We start from the raw sequence: 19,559 nt of genomic DNA, 5'->3' as shown, positions 1-19,559 counted from the left end.
ATAACATTTTTAAATTAGTTCTGAATTTCGAATTAAATTTTATCAAAATTGAACGACTATATCATAAAGCTCCCATAGGAACAGCCGGAAAATTAGTGGTAAATAATATTGAAAAATTATATCTTCGGTGTTTTTTAACTTATAACCTCCCACGCTTGGAAATAACATTTTTTATTTGGTTTTGAATTTCGAATTAAATTTTATCAAAATCGGATAATTGGTGGGAAATAATGTGAACATATTGACATAAAAAAGTAAAAAAATATGATATAGTCGTCCGATTTAAATAAAATTTAATTTGAAATTCAAAACCAATTAAAAAATGTTATTTCCAAGCGCAACACCGAAGATCTTTTCTATGGCAGCTATATTATTTAGTCGTCCGATTTTTAAAAAATTTAATACGAAATTCAGAATTAATTAAAAAAATTTATTTTCAAGCTTAAAAGATTATAGTTTTGGAAAAACTCGCTAGTTTGGCAGGAAAACACCTGCTACATGTCGTTAGAAAGGTATTTTGAAATACTTTGTAAGCTTTCTTAACATAATTTGTCTCAATTCCATTGTTTAAAAATTATGGCCGATATTTTTAAACTTTTTTTTCTATTTCTTAAAAGCGACAATAACGATTATCCTAATGGCTTATCTTTAAAGTGCTTACACATTAACATTTTTGAACGTTTACCATGCAACACATTATTGTAAGAAGTCACGTTTTAAAATCTGTATTCAACAAAAATCGACACATGTACTAGTTCACAACCTATAACACTGCCCGGCGATAAATTGTTTTGTGTGTATCCATTTATATAGGGACTTAAAATCATTTAAATTGTCTTTATCAGTTCCACATGGGTAATTAAAATTCTATGATTTTTGAGAAAGTAATAAATGTTATTGTTTATTTTAAAAACCAAAACTTATGATTTCGAACAAAAACCCCTTTTAACACGGTACAAATTTAGTGACGATCGCACCTACAGCTAACAAAAGTTTTGATCCGGCACTCTGTTCTTCAATATGCTTGGGGCTTAGCTGTACGATTTTGATAAAGCGTGCCGAATATACCGAAAAGAAATTATAAATTTAGTCTACAGTTTTTATGCTAGAAAAAAATGTTACTAAAATGTATTTGTCTTATCAATACCTACCGATTGCCCTAAAAGTTTGCCACGCCCACTCCAACGCCCCCAAAAGCCCAATTAACAATTTAAGGAATTTTTCTGTTTCGTCACTCCTATTATCTCTCCAATACTTCTCAGTACCAATATTAGTAATCTAATATCAATTAGGGTAATGTTAGCTTTAAATTGGTAATAAACCATCGTAGGGGCGCGGGATGTCCACTCACATTGGAGAGAAAGAGGAGCAAGATCGTTTATCCAGTGCTTAAAAGCACTACAAGGCAGTGAAAAGACCGAAAGTTCGTACCCGTAATATTGACGGGCAATAACTGTAAACTGCGCTATAAATTATTCAGTTTACCCATTAGTCTATGAATAATAATAATATAAAAGCGTCTGATACAGAAAATATCTTTAGCAAGGTAAGGGGTCGTGGGATTTGTGGGAAAGTATGTAACAGAATAAGAAAGCGTCTCCGACCCCATAAAATGTATAAAATCCTGATCAGAATCACTAGCCGAGTCGATATATTTTACATTTTAGATTTTAAATTTCTTAGCTTCGTTTGCAGAGCAAGCGAATATGCCTCGCCACTCTTACGCTCACAAACTGTAGTTCCAAAAGGTAGCAAAAACCCGAAATTAATTACTTTCGTAAATACCTATCGGTTGGACTAAAATTATCATGCCACGCCGAATTTAGCGCCCATGCAGAATAATTTGCCGCTCACAGTTTTATATCTAGAAAAAATGTAAACTAACTCGCTTGAATATGTCGCTTACCACATATTGAAATCATGGGCTGGTAGCGCTTTAATATGCATATATCTTTTTAATGAATAGTCCGAATTGAACAATTTTTAGCGGTAGATGGGCATTGAGATGCAGGCCTGTCGATATAAAAATGTGTGCAATGTCTCCTAACGTGTTGGGACTGTGAAAAGGCGGTTTAAAAAAATAACGACATTTAATGCTTTGAATAAAGATATCTTCGAGGGCTTCTACATATATGCATTGAAGGTATCGTCATATCTTTAGTCGATCACAACTTGTGCACATTAAAGCAATCTGATCCCCTCTAATCACAAAAAATATGATGCGGTGAACCGATTTTAGTAAATTTTTAAGACTCTAACCACCAAAACAAGAAATAGACGGCGTTGCCGGTGTGCAATTGTGAACAATCGCTTCACTGCATAACTCCATATCCATTCAATCTTAGCCGAGTAACGGGAAGTCGATGGCGTCCACTCTTGTTTAATTTCGGGTGCCGGCGAAGCCATCAATGAATCCCCTGTTAAGAAATTGCCCGAAGTTAGCAGCACTAAAACTGTGGAAACCCCCTCGAAAGTGAACACACGTATATTAATACATCCCTTTAAATAATAATTAATAGATTTAAGCCCCGCCCATCACAGTTCTCTGAAATGTGGCGCTCAGGAAGGGTATTGAAGGGTATAATTCCCGACACAGAATCAATTAATTTGAGCTCTGCATTTTTTGTTAAGTCTGCGACAGCCTCTGAATGAATAGTCCTTTTTTATTCTGAATATAGCTCTATTTATACTTTTCATTTCATTACTAACCATCGTCGTTGATAGATGATCAGTGTTCACTTGTGGTCAATCAGCTTCCAATCGTCGCAACCGCTTTGGTCCGTGCTACCACAAAGCAAATGGTTTTTATACCTTTGCAGAGGGTATAATGATTTCAGTCAGAAGTTTGCAACGCAGTGAAGGAGACGTTTCCGACCCCATAAAGTATATATATTCTTGATCAGCATCACTACACGAGTCGATCTAGCTATGTCCGTCTGTCCGTCCGTTTCTACGCGCATTAGTTTCGCAGTTTTAAAGCTATCGGGCTGAAACTTTCCCAAAAGTCTTATTTGGGAAAATAATATGAAACAAATTATAGCACCGAAGTGTTCTTTGACATATAATTCTATAATATTGGGAATTTAATTCTTTATATTTTAAAGAATTTCGAATTAAAATTAATACAAATCGGACGACTCTGACATATAGCTTTTAAAGAAAAGGCCAGAGAAATATTGATATTAATATCACTGAAGCCAGCAACAATCCTTAAAAATTTCCCATGGTGCTACTAACGTTAACTATTTCTTATAACTGCAAGGGTATATAAACTTCAGCTTGCCGAAGTTAGCTTCCTTTCTTAATAAATTTAAACTTAATGAATTTTAAATCTCTAATGGGTATTTCAGTTAAAATGTCAGACTAAAACTGTACCACTATATTTTCCCCAAAAAGCTTTCACTTCAGCGCATTTCATTTACTAGTTTAGTTAGTTAGTTTTAGTTTACTATAAATTAGTTAAAATTCGTATACGCCTTACTTTTAGAGTAAAAGGCTAAACTATATTTGTCAGAAAGCATGTAACAAGTCGAAGGAAGCGACGAAAATAACTAGCCAAGTCGATCTATAATATATAATGGTCTTTTTTCGTTTGGCCTTTTTCGGTGTCTCGACTATCAGATACCCGTTACTCAGCTGTGGAGAGTAAGTAAGTAAGTGAGTAAGTAACTCAGAAATGGAGAAATACATGCAGCAAAGCGATGCTGAATTGTCGCTAATAACTGTATTGTACGAGTATTGTCGCTATATTGTAAAGCGCCACCTACCCACTATTTTAACATATTGACCAAACCGATTTAAGCGTTTTGGCCGGGGGCGTGTAAAATTTTTATTTAAGTCAATCGATAGATATTGATGAGATCAATATATTTCAGTTAACATTTTTTTCTAGCATAATAACAGTAGGCGCTACAGTGAGCGTTAAAGGGGGCGTGGCACCATGCGCTGCGCAGGAAGCCCAGGAATTTGCATGCCAAGTCGCACTCGTCTAGCTCTTATAGCTTCCGAGATCTCGGCGATCATACGGATGGACGGAAAGACGGAAATGAGTACATCGACTCGGCTTGTGATACTGATCAAGAACTTTATGGGGTCGGAAACGCTCTGTTACTCTACGAGTTGATAGGGAACTTCCTTATACGATTTGTTATAAACACAGGTGTGCTTTGGCTATTGTAAGTTGAGGCTTAATGGTCATAACCGAAATGCACATGAATTCGAAAATCGTTCTCAAACGGGCTGCAACCAGAACAAGTGTATGGCCCCGTTTTACAGAAACAGCATCAGACCTACCTTGATGGGTAGCTTCTCTAACAGCTGCGGAGTATTACTTGTAATACATTTGAATTATTTCATTTTGCAGGGCATCGGCCCCATCTAAGCTGTTTGCATCTGACAATATATCATCAACATACATATGAGTTCCCGTTACGGAAACTTTTTGTTTTATCTAGGGCCAGTTGCTGCAAAAGCATTCCTCCATATTATCGCTGCCTTCCGGTTTCCATAATACTCGCTAAAATTGAGAATTTTCTTCGATGAAGTCTATGCAGCGATGCATGTATTCAACGTCGGCTACAAAAACGTACTTCGAAGCTCGTGCTGAAGAGCTATCACTCGAGGTAAATCCACACGGAACTTATTCCGGTTGCCATTACTTCATTCAGGGTGATCGCACAAAGTGTCATGGTAGGAGACTAAAATAATGAATAGATATGTCTTTACGCCAAATACCAGCTCAAATTCCCATTTGCACGCCTAGTAGGACGTCTATAGTTTCCATATTTCAACGCTATGCGATGCTATTGACAGGTCCTTGATACATTTCGGCCAACTGTAACTTATCGTAAATTTCACTGTCTAGCAGCATATCTACAAATTGTGACACAAAATAAATCGGATAGATTTTAAGACCTTGGAAACTTAAAATAAGATAAAATGCTTTAAGGCAATTTCTTGGCAATACACAGGTATCTAACAGTGATCTTAATCACACATTGTCATGATACACAATGATCCGTTTTCTCTTGTTTGTTTTTCAATTTCTTCGAAGACTTTAGGCAAAACAAATTGTTGTGTACCACTCACATCGTCGGATCGTCTAACGTTTTTCAAGCAGAACAGGCGCCACATGACCACCTTTACCGAAGAAACAGGCGACCATTTTGTTCGAAGTGATTTTTCCATAAGCAACTTTTGTTGGATTTGTCTCGTCTTTTTGTTTCGGGATCATAAGCATAGATCCACAATTAGTTACCTGTGACGATCTTTTAAGTGTCTTCTAAAACACCGTGATTGTATTTTTTTTATGATTTTGCACCAATCCACACGAACTTTATTGAGCGATTGTCAAATTTTGCGGGATTCGATTAACAAAAAATCATTTTTACAGCCACGTGTTTATGCAATATTGATGCTTTCGCCTTCTGCTTCCGATTAAACCAGCTTGACATCGACATTACTGTGGTCGGCAGTGGTGAACGCGCAACAGGAAAGTGTGCGAAGGTGACTACTTAATATAGCCGCATAGTTGAAAATCTACAGTAATGGAGAGAAAAAATTATTTTTAGATATTTTTAGCCTTGCAGAGGGTATATTAATTACAGTCGAAACAAATTTAATTCGAAATAAAATTTTCTAATAACATTTTGTGAGCGACTAATGTAAAAAAAATGTCAAAAACAGAATAAAACAAGAAGGGAAGTTAACTTTGGCAAGCCGAAGTTGGTGTACCCTTGCAGTTATAAGAAATAATCAACTTAGGTCACGGCTTGTGTAATTTTTAAGGAAGGTTTCTGGCTTCAGTGTTATTAAAAAAAAAATTATTTCAATTGTTTTTAGACCATTTTTTGACATCTATATGTTAGAGTAATTTTTATTAAATTGAATTCGAAATTCTTAAAAATATTATTATTATAATATGTTAAAAAGCCACAAAGCTGTAGTTTTTTTTTCATATTATTTTCCCACAAATTTTCCGACCGATCCTATGACAGTTATATGATATAGTCGTCCGATTTTAATAAAATTTACTTCGAAATTCAGAATTTATAAAAATATTTTATTTATAAGCTTTGAATGTTATTTGTCAAAAAACACCAAAGCTATAATTTGTTTCATGTTATTTAGTCGTTCGATTTTGATAAAATTTAATTCAAAATGCAGAACTAATTAAAAAATATTATATTCAAGCTTAAATGGCTATATGTTAAAAAACACCGAAGATATAATTTTTTTATATTATTTTACCACTAATTTTCCGATCGTTCCTATGGCAGCTATATGATATAGTCATCGTATATTACGAACTAATTAAAAAGTGTTATTTCCAAGCTTAGAAGGTTAAATGTTTTAAAACACCGAAGATATAATTTTTTTAAAAATTTTTTCCCCGATAGTTCCGGCTGGTTCCGACTTATATACTACCTACAATAGAAATAAGACTTTTAGGAAAGTTTCAGACCGATAGCTTAAAAACTGAGACACTAGTTTGCGTAGAAACGGACGGACAGACGGACTGACGGACGGACAGACGGACATGACTAGATCGACTCGTCTAGTGACGCATATCAAGAATATATATACTTTATGGGGTTGGAAACGTCTCCTTCACTGCGTTGCAAACTTCTGATGGAAATCATTATTCCCTCTGCAAGGGTATAAATATTTTTTAAATTCATAATTTCTTCATTGAAGGAGACGTAACCTCTATTAAGCATATATATATGCTTGATCAGCATCACTAGACGACGTTGATTTAACCATGTCCGCCGTTCTGTTTCTGATCCAATTAGTCCACGTGCTTTTAAGCTATCAGGATTAAACCTTTCCAAAAGTCTTATTTCTATTGTAGGTAGTGTAAAACAACTAGGCTCTATGGCTCCCCTAGTAATAATCAAAATCAATTTTTTTTAAATATACAAAATTTATTGCTTCGGTGTTTTTGTAACATATTACCTTCTACCATTGCTTATATAATTCTTTTAATATTTCAGAACTTCAAATAAAATTAAAAAAACCCATCGGATGGCTTTATAATAGAGCTGTCATATTTATTTAATTTATATTTAATGTACACAGGCCATTCTGACGTTCTAATCTGAGTTGGAAATTTTCTTCAAAATAAAAAAGATATATATTTAAACGAAATAATCTTAAAATGTTATTAAGGTAAGAGAAGGGAAAAGGATTAGAAAAAGAACAAAATGTGAGATGCATATCGACTTGATGGTTTTTGTGGATATTTTAGACAGCGTTTGTATCGTTTCGTTAGACCCCTTTTCTGTGCTCTTCTTATTCCGAACCCTTCGGCTTACACTTTTTATTAGATTGAGAGTGACTTAATCTAAATGAAAAAGTAATGTTGTATGTGAAGTGTGATGAAAAATAAATGTAATGAGCAATTGCTAGGGTCCTTGAAGGAAATTCAATTGGAGTGTGAAAGGTGGTACCTTGAAGGTTGGTATGAAATCCCTATTACCTCAAGCCTTTAAATAAAATACACTTTTACAGCTCTTTCTTTCTTTGCAGTAAAAACTGTGGTTGTGTATACATGTAAATTGTTTTCAAGGAATCCAAAAAGGACAAATTCGTGTCTACGTGTGTTACTCGTAATGTATTTAAATAATTACAAGTTCCATCGAAATTCCGAAGTGGCGTATCCAACTACTTATGTATATTTGAGTGTATATGTATATGTATGAAAGTACAAACACACATATAAAAAAAAAAATTTAATTTTTACTTTCACATTTACTCTTGTATTTTTAGCGCATCCTTACTTAATTACATTATTTTAAATTTAAATAGTTAAAGTACTTATATGCCTGTTAATAATAAATTATTAAATATCAATCACATTTTAAATATATATTCCAGTTTAACAAATAAAAGAAACTATGCCAAAATTTGAGTTCATTTACCTTTTTATTATAAGCTTTAAATGTTCATCTTATGATCCCATATTCAGATGAATGTTATTTTATTGAGACCAAAGTGTTCTAAAAAAGCAAAACAAATAACTTATTTTTATACTAATTGATCCAAATATGTTCTTAAATTAGGACCAAAATCAACTTGAAAATGGTATAGAATCAACTCATTTTACTTTTGCAGGTCTAACCATTTCGTTCTTGAATTAAGAACGAGTCTTCCCAATTCAAATAAACATTTGTACATACAATACTCTATCGGGAACGACATGCAAGGGTAAAAAAAGCATCGGGTTGCAGAAGTAAGCTTGCCTTCTTATTTTTAAGTAGAAGGAAAACAACTAGAAGGTTATATCAAAATAAAGGCAAATTGTTATACCCGTCAATATTCGTGGGCAAATATGTAGCAGGTAGAAGAACCCGTTTCCGATCCTATAAATGCATTCCAGAACAGCAGATCAGCAACGTTTCCAACAAACGCATCTCTAGCGCCCACATTATTGAAAAAATCCTAATGCAATTTTATTTTGGTTGTTAATATATTTCTTCATGCCGAAAGTGGAAAAGTTGAGCATTCGACGGCCGGTGACACCGTTGCGGGTGTGCGACTGTTAACAGTCGCTGTATATAGTAATAAAATACAAGCATTTGCATATAAAAAACTATGTTTCTAAAAAACTATGTTTTTAAAACTATTTAAATTGACAAACAAACTTAAGATTTAATAATGGGGCCACTTTTTGAAGACTATCTTCATTTCTTATTTCTTGTATGTTTAAAGTTTCAAAATACCAGAAATGTCGATTAGGTGATACCGTTTATGCGTCGGTCAATCAATTGAAATAAACTTAATTGACAGTGATTCAATGTGTTGCTGATTGTTATCCACGATAAATTGATAATCATTAACGCTCCTCTTTTTCTTCTGCTCCCACCCTGTTGCTGGTTCATTATCTATAACTAGGGAACGCTGTAAATGTTTATTAAGCATCATTGTAATATGCGGGTTGACGGTTACAAAATGAGTTTGTCTCAATTGACCCCGGACTCTCACTTTCTGCATCCCTCAATCTTCGTCCGAATATGCGTTTTCAATCTTTTTATAACTATATTTTGCACTCAACATAAAATTAGGTCTCAAAAAATTTGTTTTGAAATCGAGTAATTTTTTTTTAAATAAAACGCTATAGAAGAACGCCATGGTCAATTGCAGGAAAGCTATATTTTAGCGCGACCCCTATCGGCTATTTCAGTAGATGTTATGTGGGCGGCAGAAAGATTTAAGCGTTTTGGCCATTAGTGGGCGTTAGAGTGGGCGTGGCACTTTGGTGAGTCGATAGGTATTGATGAAACATACATTTCTGTTAAAATTCTGTTTTTTTTTTATAAAAACTGTAGCCGCTAAAGATTTTTGCGGATTGTGTGCGTTAGAGTGGGCGTGGCACCCCGCTTGCGCTGCGTAGGAAGTTCAGGAATCTGCATGCCAAGTATGAATATTCTAGCTCTTAAAGTTTCCAAAATCTCATACGGACGGACGGACCCGCGGACATGGCTAGAGTGACTCGGCTAGTGATCCTGATCAAGAATATATATACTTTATGGGGTCGGAAATGCTTCCTTTTACCTGAATCTAGTATACCTTTTACTCAACGAGTAACGGGTATAAAAATAGCAGGAGAATAAAACAAGAGTCGATACCATTAACCATTCAGACCATTCGTGAAAAAGATAAATAATTGTGAAAAACGATTTGCGTAAACTTGTGAACAGAAGCTGGGCTACTTGTATATTTCTACCTCTTGGCTAAGTAACAGGTATCTGATAGTCGATAGCATCGACTTTAGCGTTCTCTCTAGTTTTTATACCCTTGCAGAGGGTATTATGATTTCAGTCAGAAGTTTGCAGTGAAGGAGACGTTTTCTCCCATTATATATGATAAAGTCCCCTGATTTGTTCACATTTGCTACTCTTGGGAATATAATTTTATTTTTATCATTATTTTAATATTTTCGAATTTTTAATAACAATTTAACAAATATTTTAATTTAATTCAATTTATAACTGCCTTAGGAACAATCGGATAATAAATATCAAAATAATACAAATATCAAATAAACCGAAAAGCTCAATACATACAATTCTCCATGGGAAACCACCTGCAAGGGTATGGAAATTTCGGCATGCTGATGTTGGATTCCTTTCTCGTTCTTTCTTTGTCAGCTTTTATTTCTTAGTGATGCCACGGTGAATTCACCTCTTGACGAGAACTGGATGACGAAAGAATATGTCAAGGGGTCCAAACTCCGACTAATTTTTGGGAGATAGTGGTATTTTGTAGATCAATACAGAAAAAAAATTGATTTATACAAGCTATAGCAGCAATCCAAAAGACAGAGACTCACTGGCCACGTTTCTTCGACTCTTTTTCTTTTAGTCCAGGGTTACTTAAATGTTATGTGGGCGACAGACTGATTTAAGCGTTCAAACTGTTTGTGGGCGTTATGTGGGCGTGGCACAGTCGATAGGTATTGATGAGACAAGCACATTTCAGTTCAAATTTTGTTTCTACCAAAAGAATGTAATGTCGATTGCACATTTTAATGAACTAGTGTTATCAGAAAGTATGTACGTTTTGACAAGTAAACTCATTTTCAGTTTATACTTTAATAAACTTTTGTCAAGATTGAGGCGCTAAACAGGCTTAGAGTGGTGTACAATTTGCGTCACTAATCCAAACATTCTAAAACAAATTTTGAATTATTTTGCTAATCGCGTATCCCCAGTGTAAATCGATGGGCTGAAAAATCACAATCTGATGATTTTTAATGAACAAAACAGAAAACACAGTTTTTTGATCAGGTCAGACGTACAAAAGCGTTTCATATGCTTGACTGATCACTGGCTTGGGCCAACTAATTACACTGTGCTACGTATGTATAGTACTTGATACAATAGACTTAATTTAATGTGGATTCGACGTGGGTTCTGGAAGAACCTATAATGGTTTCTACTACATAGGTTCGAATTATGTTATTACTGTATCAATAAAATCAAAAAATAAAATGCTTTATGAATGCTTTTGGCAAAAACTAAAATATATATTTGAGACTGCCTTTCTGCATAAAAACCTTTTGTTATACAAGTTGCAATTCGTTTTCAAATGTTTTTTTTGCTGCACTGTGCCCTACGGTCAACTCAGTATCCATGTATGTCCGTATCTTGCTCGACCTATCTGCTATGATGTCTATGTCTCTATCAACTTATGCCGCTCAATCGATTGCTATTATGGGTGTTATTGTGGCTGCCTTTTCCCGCTGGGTATGGTCAGCGTTTATTATTTCAATTTGTGACTTTAAGTCGGTCCATCCCATCATGTTTTTGCATGGGGGCCAACTCAGGTGCTCTACACAAGTGCTTGCACTCGTAAAAAACGAAACTGTGGTGCAAATTTAAATTATTATTTATGAGTTTTCTTTCCGTATAATTACTTAAATTAGACTGTTTTATCAAAAATAACATAAACGAACGTATTGTTCATAATAATTTAACAAGTGCGTGAAATACTGATCATAATTTTTCTTTCCGGTTAATGCAATTCTTATATTTTAACATTGTTGTATTACTATGCGTTTTCCCTATTTTATAATATTTACTTTTCTATGGGTATTTCTAAAATTGTGTGGGCATCAAATAGAAAGATCTGGTGATGCTGATCAAGGATTTCTTTATATGTACATTGCTACTTTAAATGGAATACATTATTTTAAGGTAATTATTTATATGGTAACTAAATGATCCAGCCGTCCGATTTTGAAACCCGTTGATTATATCATTTATCAATACCCCTGTGTCCTGAATTGGAATTTAACCGTCGATTTTTTTCTGTGTGGAGGTTCTTTTTGCTTTCGCTAGAGGATCTGTTCCTAGCACTTGACATAATTTTTCAATTTCATTGCTTCAATTTCTGCTTCAGATGAGGTTCCAAGCGTGCGCCTCCGGTTTTGTTGTTTTGCAATTAAATTTGATGACATCAAAGGCGTATTATCGTTTCCGCTGCCGATCGCATACTTGATAGCTGATCAAGCACATCGTAACTCAAAGATAATAAGAAAGCGAGGCTTCGGCTTCTGTTTCGGTTCTAATTCGGTATTTGTATCTGTCGCCTGCTGCTCTGGTTGCAACTGTATGAGTATCTCGTGTAATTGTGCCTGTATCTCGTGCAGTTTCCATTACGGTTTGTGTTTTGATTCGACTCCTGGGGTGAAGGGTGCGGGGTAGTGGGTGCCAGGTTCTGGGTTCAAATCGACAGTCTTGTGGTCTTTCTTGCAGCTCTGCTGGTTTAGTTCATTACCGACGCTTGAGACTCCGACTTGTGATACACAAAGAAAAGAAAGTCGAGGCTCTCGGGAAAATTCGGTGACTTGGAGTCTCTGGTTTCCCATCGATTTAATACACTTTTTGTTAAATACTGTGGGCGTAAGCATGAAATGTGCGCAAAACAAGTGAATTTTTTACCATTTCAAAGATTAATTATAAATTAAAAATGTATTTTTATCAATCAGTGTGTATGATCAGTAATACAATACAGATCGTTAGCAAAAAGCCCATAAAACTTATTTTTTTAATTGAGAATGCACGCGAACTTATTTGGTTGACTCAAGTTTGGCTGAGGAAACATTAAAAAAATCAATTCGGGCTTATTTAATAACAGATATATAAATAACATAATTATAAATAATATATAAAAAATAAAAATATGTATACTTTTCTATTGCCAATTTTCGAACTGAAGTTACATTAAAATCAACGCCGAACTTTCTATACCCTGCTGGTCGTGGAAGCTAATTGTACAGCGCTAATTCCGACTCTTAGAAAACTAAAAACAAACAAAAAAACATATTACGATAATGTTCCACTTCAATTTCTGACCGTATGTGTTTTCGGAAAACGGTCTTTGTGTTATTTTACATTACTTATCCGATCGCCCGTAAAAAGAAGGGCATTCCCAAGAGTAGGTGTTAATATGGGACGTTATCTGTAATTAGATTTTAGTTGTCTAAAAATCGGAATGTTACAGTGCTCCCCGTGGTCGACTTGCAAGTTCCGTTCAGCAAGCCGAAGTTAGATTCCTTTCTTGTTTTTAATCATTTCTATGGAAACTATTCGATATAGTTGTCCAATCCGAATCGATACGGCGGACATAGCTAGATCGGGGTCAGTAACGTCTCTTCTCTGCGCTGCCAAATTCTGACTTACATTATTATACCCTCTATAGAGGTATACAAACTATTTATAATTATATGACCTACATCGTAAGAGGACTAGACTTAAGGAAATAACTAGGAAACTTAAAGGACGTACACACTTATAGGTATACTATGAGAATTAAGAGTTAGCTGGTTATAATATAAAATTAACAAAAACAAAACAACCTTAAAATTGTAATTGCGATCAAATTATCCATCCATAACATTCATCTTATCTTGAATTATCTCGTAGATATCAATTGCACTCAACCCGCCATCGATGACTTCCCCAGAGATTTGTTCTCGGAGACGCAAAGGCAGTCCGGTGCTGTTGTACTTCATGTTATAGCCAGTTTATATTTATTCGTAGCCTTAGCCGTAGTGTGTGATGAGTACTTTGTGCCAGCAGTTGAGAAAATATGTGCAGGTGGGTCAGCCTGGTTCTTTAGAACCACTAAAAATATTTATTAAATAATTATCTATATCAACCAAATAACTAGCACTCAACATGTCCAATGATGTGGCGGGGGCCACGTTCATGGCTGCGGCCACTTCCGCCCCTGAGCTGTTTGTTAACGTGATAGGTACCTTCATCACGGAGGGCGATATCGGAGTAGGCACTATCGTCGGATCGGCGGTATTTAACATCCTGGCGGTGGCCGCCTGTTGCGGCATTGGAGCTGGAATGGTAAGTGTAGTCCTCTTTGGGTGGCCAATACCTCTAATCGCCTAATCCTCTAATTCATTGTACACATCCAGACCATACCCCTGGACTGGTGGCCGCTGACACGGGACAGCATTGCCTACGGAGTCACAGTGGCCATTCTCATCTGTGTTATGCACGACGAGCGCGTCGAGTGGTACGAGGCACTCATTCTGGTTTCCCTTTACGCCGTCTACCTGGCGGTCATGTATTTCGACAAAACATTCCAAAAGTGCGCCAAAGGTAAGTGTTTTTTCTGAAGATGCCCAAACCCTTGAACACAATCGTCAGCCTCCCCCTTAGCAATATTGGATTATTAAACAAGAAAGAAGTTAACTTCGGCAAGCCGAAGTTTGTAGTTATAAGAAATAATCAACTTTAGTAACACAATGAGAAATTTTTAAGGATTGTTGCTGACTTCAGTGTTATTAAAAAAAAAATTATTTCATTTTTTGTTTTCAGACCATTTTTTTGGCATCTATTGTTAGAAATTCGAAATTCTTAAAAATATAAAAAATTATATTCCCAATATTATAGAGTGATATATAAAAAAACACCGAAGCTATAATTTGTTACATATATTTTTCCACCCCTTTTCGGATCTTTCGTATGACAGCAAGATGATATAGTCGTCCGATTTTTTTAAAAAAAGTATATCTTCGGTGGTTTTTAACATATAACCATCTAAGCTTGGAAATAAAATTTTTTTTTAGTTCTGAATTTCGAATTAAATTTTATCAAAATCGGACGACTATATCATATAGCTGTCATAGGAACAGTCGGAAAATTAGTGGGAAAATAATATGAAAAAAATATTTACTAAAGTTGATTATTTCTTATAACTGCAAGGGTATACAAACTTCGGCTTGCCGAAGTTAAGTTCCTTTCTTGTTTAACATATAACCTATTGCGCTTGGAAATTATGAAAAAATTGTATCTTCTTTTTTTTTGTAACATATAACCTTTCAAGCTTGGAAATAATATTTTTAAATCAGTTCTGAATTTCGAATTAAATTTTATTAAAATCGAACGACTGTATCTTATAGCTGTATATGAAAAAATAGCTATAATAATATATATTAAGCAATAATAATATTAAGCATTTAATTTTTTATATTTTTAAGAATTTCGAATTAAATTTAATAAAAATCGGATTACTTTAACATATAGATGTAAAAAAATGGTCTAAAAAAAGAATGAAATAATTTTTTTTAATATCACTGAAGCCAGGAAAAATCCTTAAAAATTTCACATGGTGTTACTAAAGGTTCTTATTTTTTTATAACTGCAAGGGTATACAAGTTTTGGCTTGATGTCGAAGTTAACTTCCTTTCTTGTTTTTAGACTATTTTTTGACGTCTATATGTCCGATTTTGATAAAATTTTATTAAAAATTCAGAACTAATTAAAAAATTGTATTTCCAAGCTTAGAAGATTATTTTTCAAAAAGCACCAAAGTTATAATTTGTTTCATATTATTTTCCCACCCATTTTTTGATCGATCCTATGACAGCTGTATGATATAGTCGTCCGATTTTGATAAAATTGAATTCGAAATTCAGAATTAAATAAAAAATGTTATTTCCTAGCTTAGAAAGTTATATGTTAAAAAACACCGAAGTTATAATTTTTTAAAATTTTGTCCACCGATAGTTCCTATGGGAGCTTTGAGATATAGTCCGATTCGGCTGGTTCCGACCTGCGATAGAAAGAAGACTTTTGTGAAAGTTTCAGCCCGATAGCTTTAAAACTGAGAAACTAGTTTGTGTAAAAAAGGAAGTACAGATGGACAAACGGCCAGACGCACAGACAGACGGACATGGCTAGATCGACTCGTCTAGTGACGGTGATCAAGATTATATATACTTTATGGGGTCGAAAACGTCTCCTTCACTGCGTTGCAAACTTCAGACTGAAATCATTATACCATTTGCAGAGCAAAGGTATAAAATTAACAATTTATAGTGTCGATGGGATTGTAAAAATACCATATTGTAAGTATTCGTTGGATTACCTCGAAAAATAGCTCGATTTGTAGGATTCCTTTTATAAACAAGGAAGAACGCTATAGTCGAGTGCCTCGACTATCAGATACCCTTTGCTCAGCTTGAGAGGGAAAAATAAAAATTGAGATATATAAGCAGCAAAGAAATACTCTAAAGCACCACCTACCGGATATTTTGGTATATGTTATGTGGGCGGCAGACAGTTTTAAGCGTTTTAGCCGTTTGGGGGCGTTAGAGTGGGCGTGGCAAATATTGTTTTAGGTGAATGGATTCTGGTTTTAATGAGACAAATACGTTTTAGCAAAAAACAAGAAAGGAAGTTAACTTAGGCAAGCCGAAGTTTGTGTACCCTTGCAGTTATAAGAAATAATAACTTTAGTAACACCATGTACAATTTTTAAGGACTGTTACTGATTTCAGTGATATTAAAACACAATTATTTCGTTCGTTTTTAAGACCATTTTTTTGACATCTATGTGTTAGATTTTTATTAAATTGAAATCAAAATTCTTAAAAATATAAAATATTCCCAATATTATAACATAATATGTCAAAAAGCCCTAAAGTTATAATTTCTTTAAAATTATTTTTCCACTTATTTTCCAATCGTTCGATCTTGATAAAATTTCATTCGAAATTTAGAACTATTTAAAAATGTTATTTCCTAGCTAAGAAGATTATATGTCATAAATCACCAAAGCAATAATGTGTTTCATATTATTTTCCCAGCCATTTTCCAATTCTTCCTATGATATCTATATGATATAGTCGCCGATTTTGATAAATTTTATTTCGAAATTTTAGACTAATTTAAAAATTTTATTTCCAAGCGTAGGAATTTTTATGCTAAGAAACACCGAAGATATACTTTTTTTTTTAATTTTTTCCCCGATACTTTTTATGGGAGCTATAAGATATAGTTGTCCGAACGGCTGGTTCCGTTTTATATTCTACCTGTAAAAGAACGAAGACTTATGGGAACGTTTTAGCCCGATAGCCTTAAACTAAGAGACTAGTTTGCGCAGAAACGGACAGATAGACGGACAGACGGACATGGCTAGATCGTCTAGTGATGCTGATCAAAAATATATGTATACTTTAAGGGGCCGGAAACGTCTCTTTCCCTGCGTTTCACACTTCTGACTGAAATCAATATATCCTCTGCAAGGGTAAATTTAAATTTCTGAACGAGAAGGCTATTGCAATTATTTGGAATATGTGAAATTTAACGAGTTCGTCCCCTACTCAACCCGTCACCCTACACTCCCCTTGTCGATCCGCATTATTAAACAATATTTGCTTTAATTTTTTTGTATATTAAGATTCTTATATACATATTTGAAGACAGATTATTATTTGCTCGACTTAAACATATTTTAATCGCGCCAGAAATAGCATTTATATTGGTTATATCTTACTCTCACAATACTACACAGGTGGCGTTAAGCAGGCTCGTTCGCGCAGCAGGTCCTCCAATTGCAGCATACACACAAAGAACAGCAATGAGAAGGAACCAGGTACACAAGAAACTATCATATCCATCTTGACACCAGTCAACACATAACACCTATTACATTTTACGCCTGACCACAGACCCATGGTTTCGTTGCTGTTTGAATGTATTAATAGCTATTTTCGATATTCTTGAAACCCCACTCTCGCAGAGCTCGTGGAAAATCGCATTTGCCAAAACATGGCCAACATTCAGCTGAATGGAGGACTCAACAATGACCAGGCAAAGGCTACAGGTGCTTCCAGTGAAGGCACTACCACGATTTCATTTACCACCTCAACCATGACCACTACGATGGGAACGACGGCCCATAGTGTCGGAGCTAGCGGAGGAGGAGGTGCGACAGGGGATGTGCCGTCAGGACCAGGGGCCATTGCCCAGTTGGCAACACTTGACGGTGGGGAGGCAGAACAACAGCAAACTGACACAGCCGTCGGTGAGGATCGCGAGGAAGAGGGCTATTCCCTGCTCACTTACCCGAAGGACAAGAGCTGTTTCGCCCAGTTTACCTGGCTCATTATCTGGCCGATTCACCTGCTATTTCGCGTGGCCATCCCTGACTGCAAAAAGGCCAAAAACAACAAGATTTTCCCGCTTACCTTCATCATGTGCATCGTCTGGATCGGATCGCTGTCCTATGTGGTTGCGTGGATGATAACCATTATCGGTGAGACGTCATATATTAATCCTGAAAAAATACAACAATTTCATGACTTATACCAGCGATCGATTATAGTTGCTATATTAGGGCCAAACACGTTTTTAAGGTCCACATTTCATTATATTGTAACTTTTGTTTAGTTTTTATACAAAAAAAAAAAAAAAATTAGATATTTCAGAGGTTTTTATACAAAAGAAATTAAGTCAATAAGATAAAGATTTCCCCGACTACAAGCGGTTGAAAAAACAATTTTTCATTACTTTTGTCGGGCACATCCTATGGGTTACAGTTTTCCGATTGGCTTTTCCGACTTATATACTGCAATTGAAGTAATACTTTTGGGAAGGTTTCATCCTAAAATGACTGATCAACTGGTCTAGTGATGCTGATCAAGAACATATATTCATTGAGGGGTCGCAAACGTCTCCTTCACTGGGTTGCAAAGAATATACAAATCCTTATTATATTAAGAGAAACATGAGCAAACTAAAAAAAATGCCTTCGTATTTTTAGTGACTGACTTGTGCACACGAACCAGTAACAAATATTTGAATGTCTGTCTATAATTTTCATTCTACGTAGGTGACACACTTAAAATACCTGATTCGGTGATGGGGATTACTTTCCTGGCGGCTGGAACCAGTGTTCCCGAAGCGGTGTCTAGTGTGATCGTGGCGAAGCGCGGTGAGTGAATAAAAATTGATGTCAGAAAATTTGTGGTCATCTGAGAATCTGCCGCAGGCCACGGATCGATGGGAATCTGCAACTCTATTGGGTCGAACACCTTCGACATCCTGCTCTGCTTGGGGGTACCTTGGCTGATCAAGGCGGTCTTCTTTCCAATTCAGCCGGGCCAGAACTACGTAGCCATAAATTCTGCCGGATTGGAGTACTCGGCGATTACTTTGCTGTCGACGCTGTTCCTGCTTTACCTAACATTCTCTACGAACAAGTTCAAGCTGGATAAAAAGGTGGGAACCGCCTGCCTAGTGATGTATCTGGTCTTTATGGTTTTCGCCTCCCTCATCGAACTCAATGTGTTCTTTCGCGTCAACCTGCCCACCTGCGGTCGATCATGAGATGGATTCGCTTCCGATAATTGCGCGACATACGAAGGCCGAATTGTGGAGTATGATGTGTGGGTGAACCCCAGTCATTTAGTGTTGGTTCGTTTTCCATTTCAGAGTCCGGCAGCTGGCTGGAAAACCCTGAGTGCAGTCGTTTAATTAATTAATATGTATTTTCTGTTCTATTCTATCTACCACGATAGTTGAGTTACGGTATACGTTATGCTGTTATTGTAATAATACTTTTTTTTTATTATTATTATTATTAAAGTAGACTCGTTCACGAACTTCGGTTAGAAACCAAACGAAAAATTCAAAACAGATCAGAAGAAATGAAAAGAGTAACGAAGTGAAGCGAAGAGAAAACAAAATCAAAACAAAAAAATTTAATAATGTATTTTTATGATTAAAATATATGAGATTTAACAAAGA

At 35.3% G+C, this 19,559-nt stretch overlaps 1 protein-coding gene across 6 annotated transcripts in view; it reads left to right on the top strand.

Annotated features, from left to right (window-relative positions):
* Positions 1-19,559, top strand: part of LOC108036171 (sodium/potassium/calcium exchanger 3) — a 35,977-nt gene extending 16,418 nt beyond the window's left edge. For 3 of the 6 annotated variants that reach the window (XM_050890428.1, XM_017112160.3, XM_050890426.1), the window contains 7 exons: positions 13,431-13,604; positions 13,678-13,865; positions 13,937-14,123; positions 17,323-17,403; positions 17,551-18,066; positions 18,643-18,744; positions 18,802-19,559. In XM_050890428.1, coding sequence (XP_050746385.1) covers positions 13,431-13,604; positions 13,678-13,865; positions 13,937-14,123; positions 17,323-17,403; positions 17,551-18,066; positions 18,643-18,744; positions 18,802-19,139 — 1,586 coding nt within the window. In that variant the 3' untranslated portion in view covers positions 19,140-19,559. Of the gene's footprint in view, positions 1-12,150; positions 12,166-12,298; positions 12,421-13,430; positions 13,605-13,677; positions 13,866-13,936; positions 14,124-17,322; positions 17,404-17,550; positions 18,067-18,642; positions 18,745-18,801 lie in introns of those variants that run through there. The other 3 variants (XM_050890427.1, XM_017112161.3, XM_050890429.1) reach the window with 3 other exon arrangements.

This window comes from Drosophila biarmipes, chromosome X, assembly GCF_025231255.1.
Source record: "Drosophila biarmipes strain raj3 chromosome X, RU_DBia_V1.1, whole genome shotgun sequence".
Classification (NCBI taxonomy): domain Eukaryota; kingdom Metazoa; phylum Arthropoda; class Insecta; order Diptera; family Drosophilidae; genus Drosophila; species Drosophila biarmipes.
Note: the sequence above shows the minus strand (reverse complement) of the source record. Positions and strands in the feature narration are given on the sequence as shown.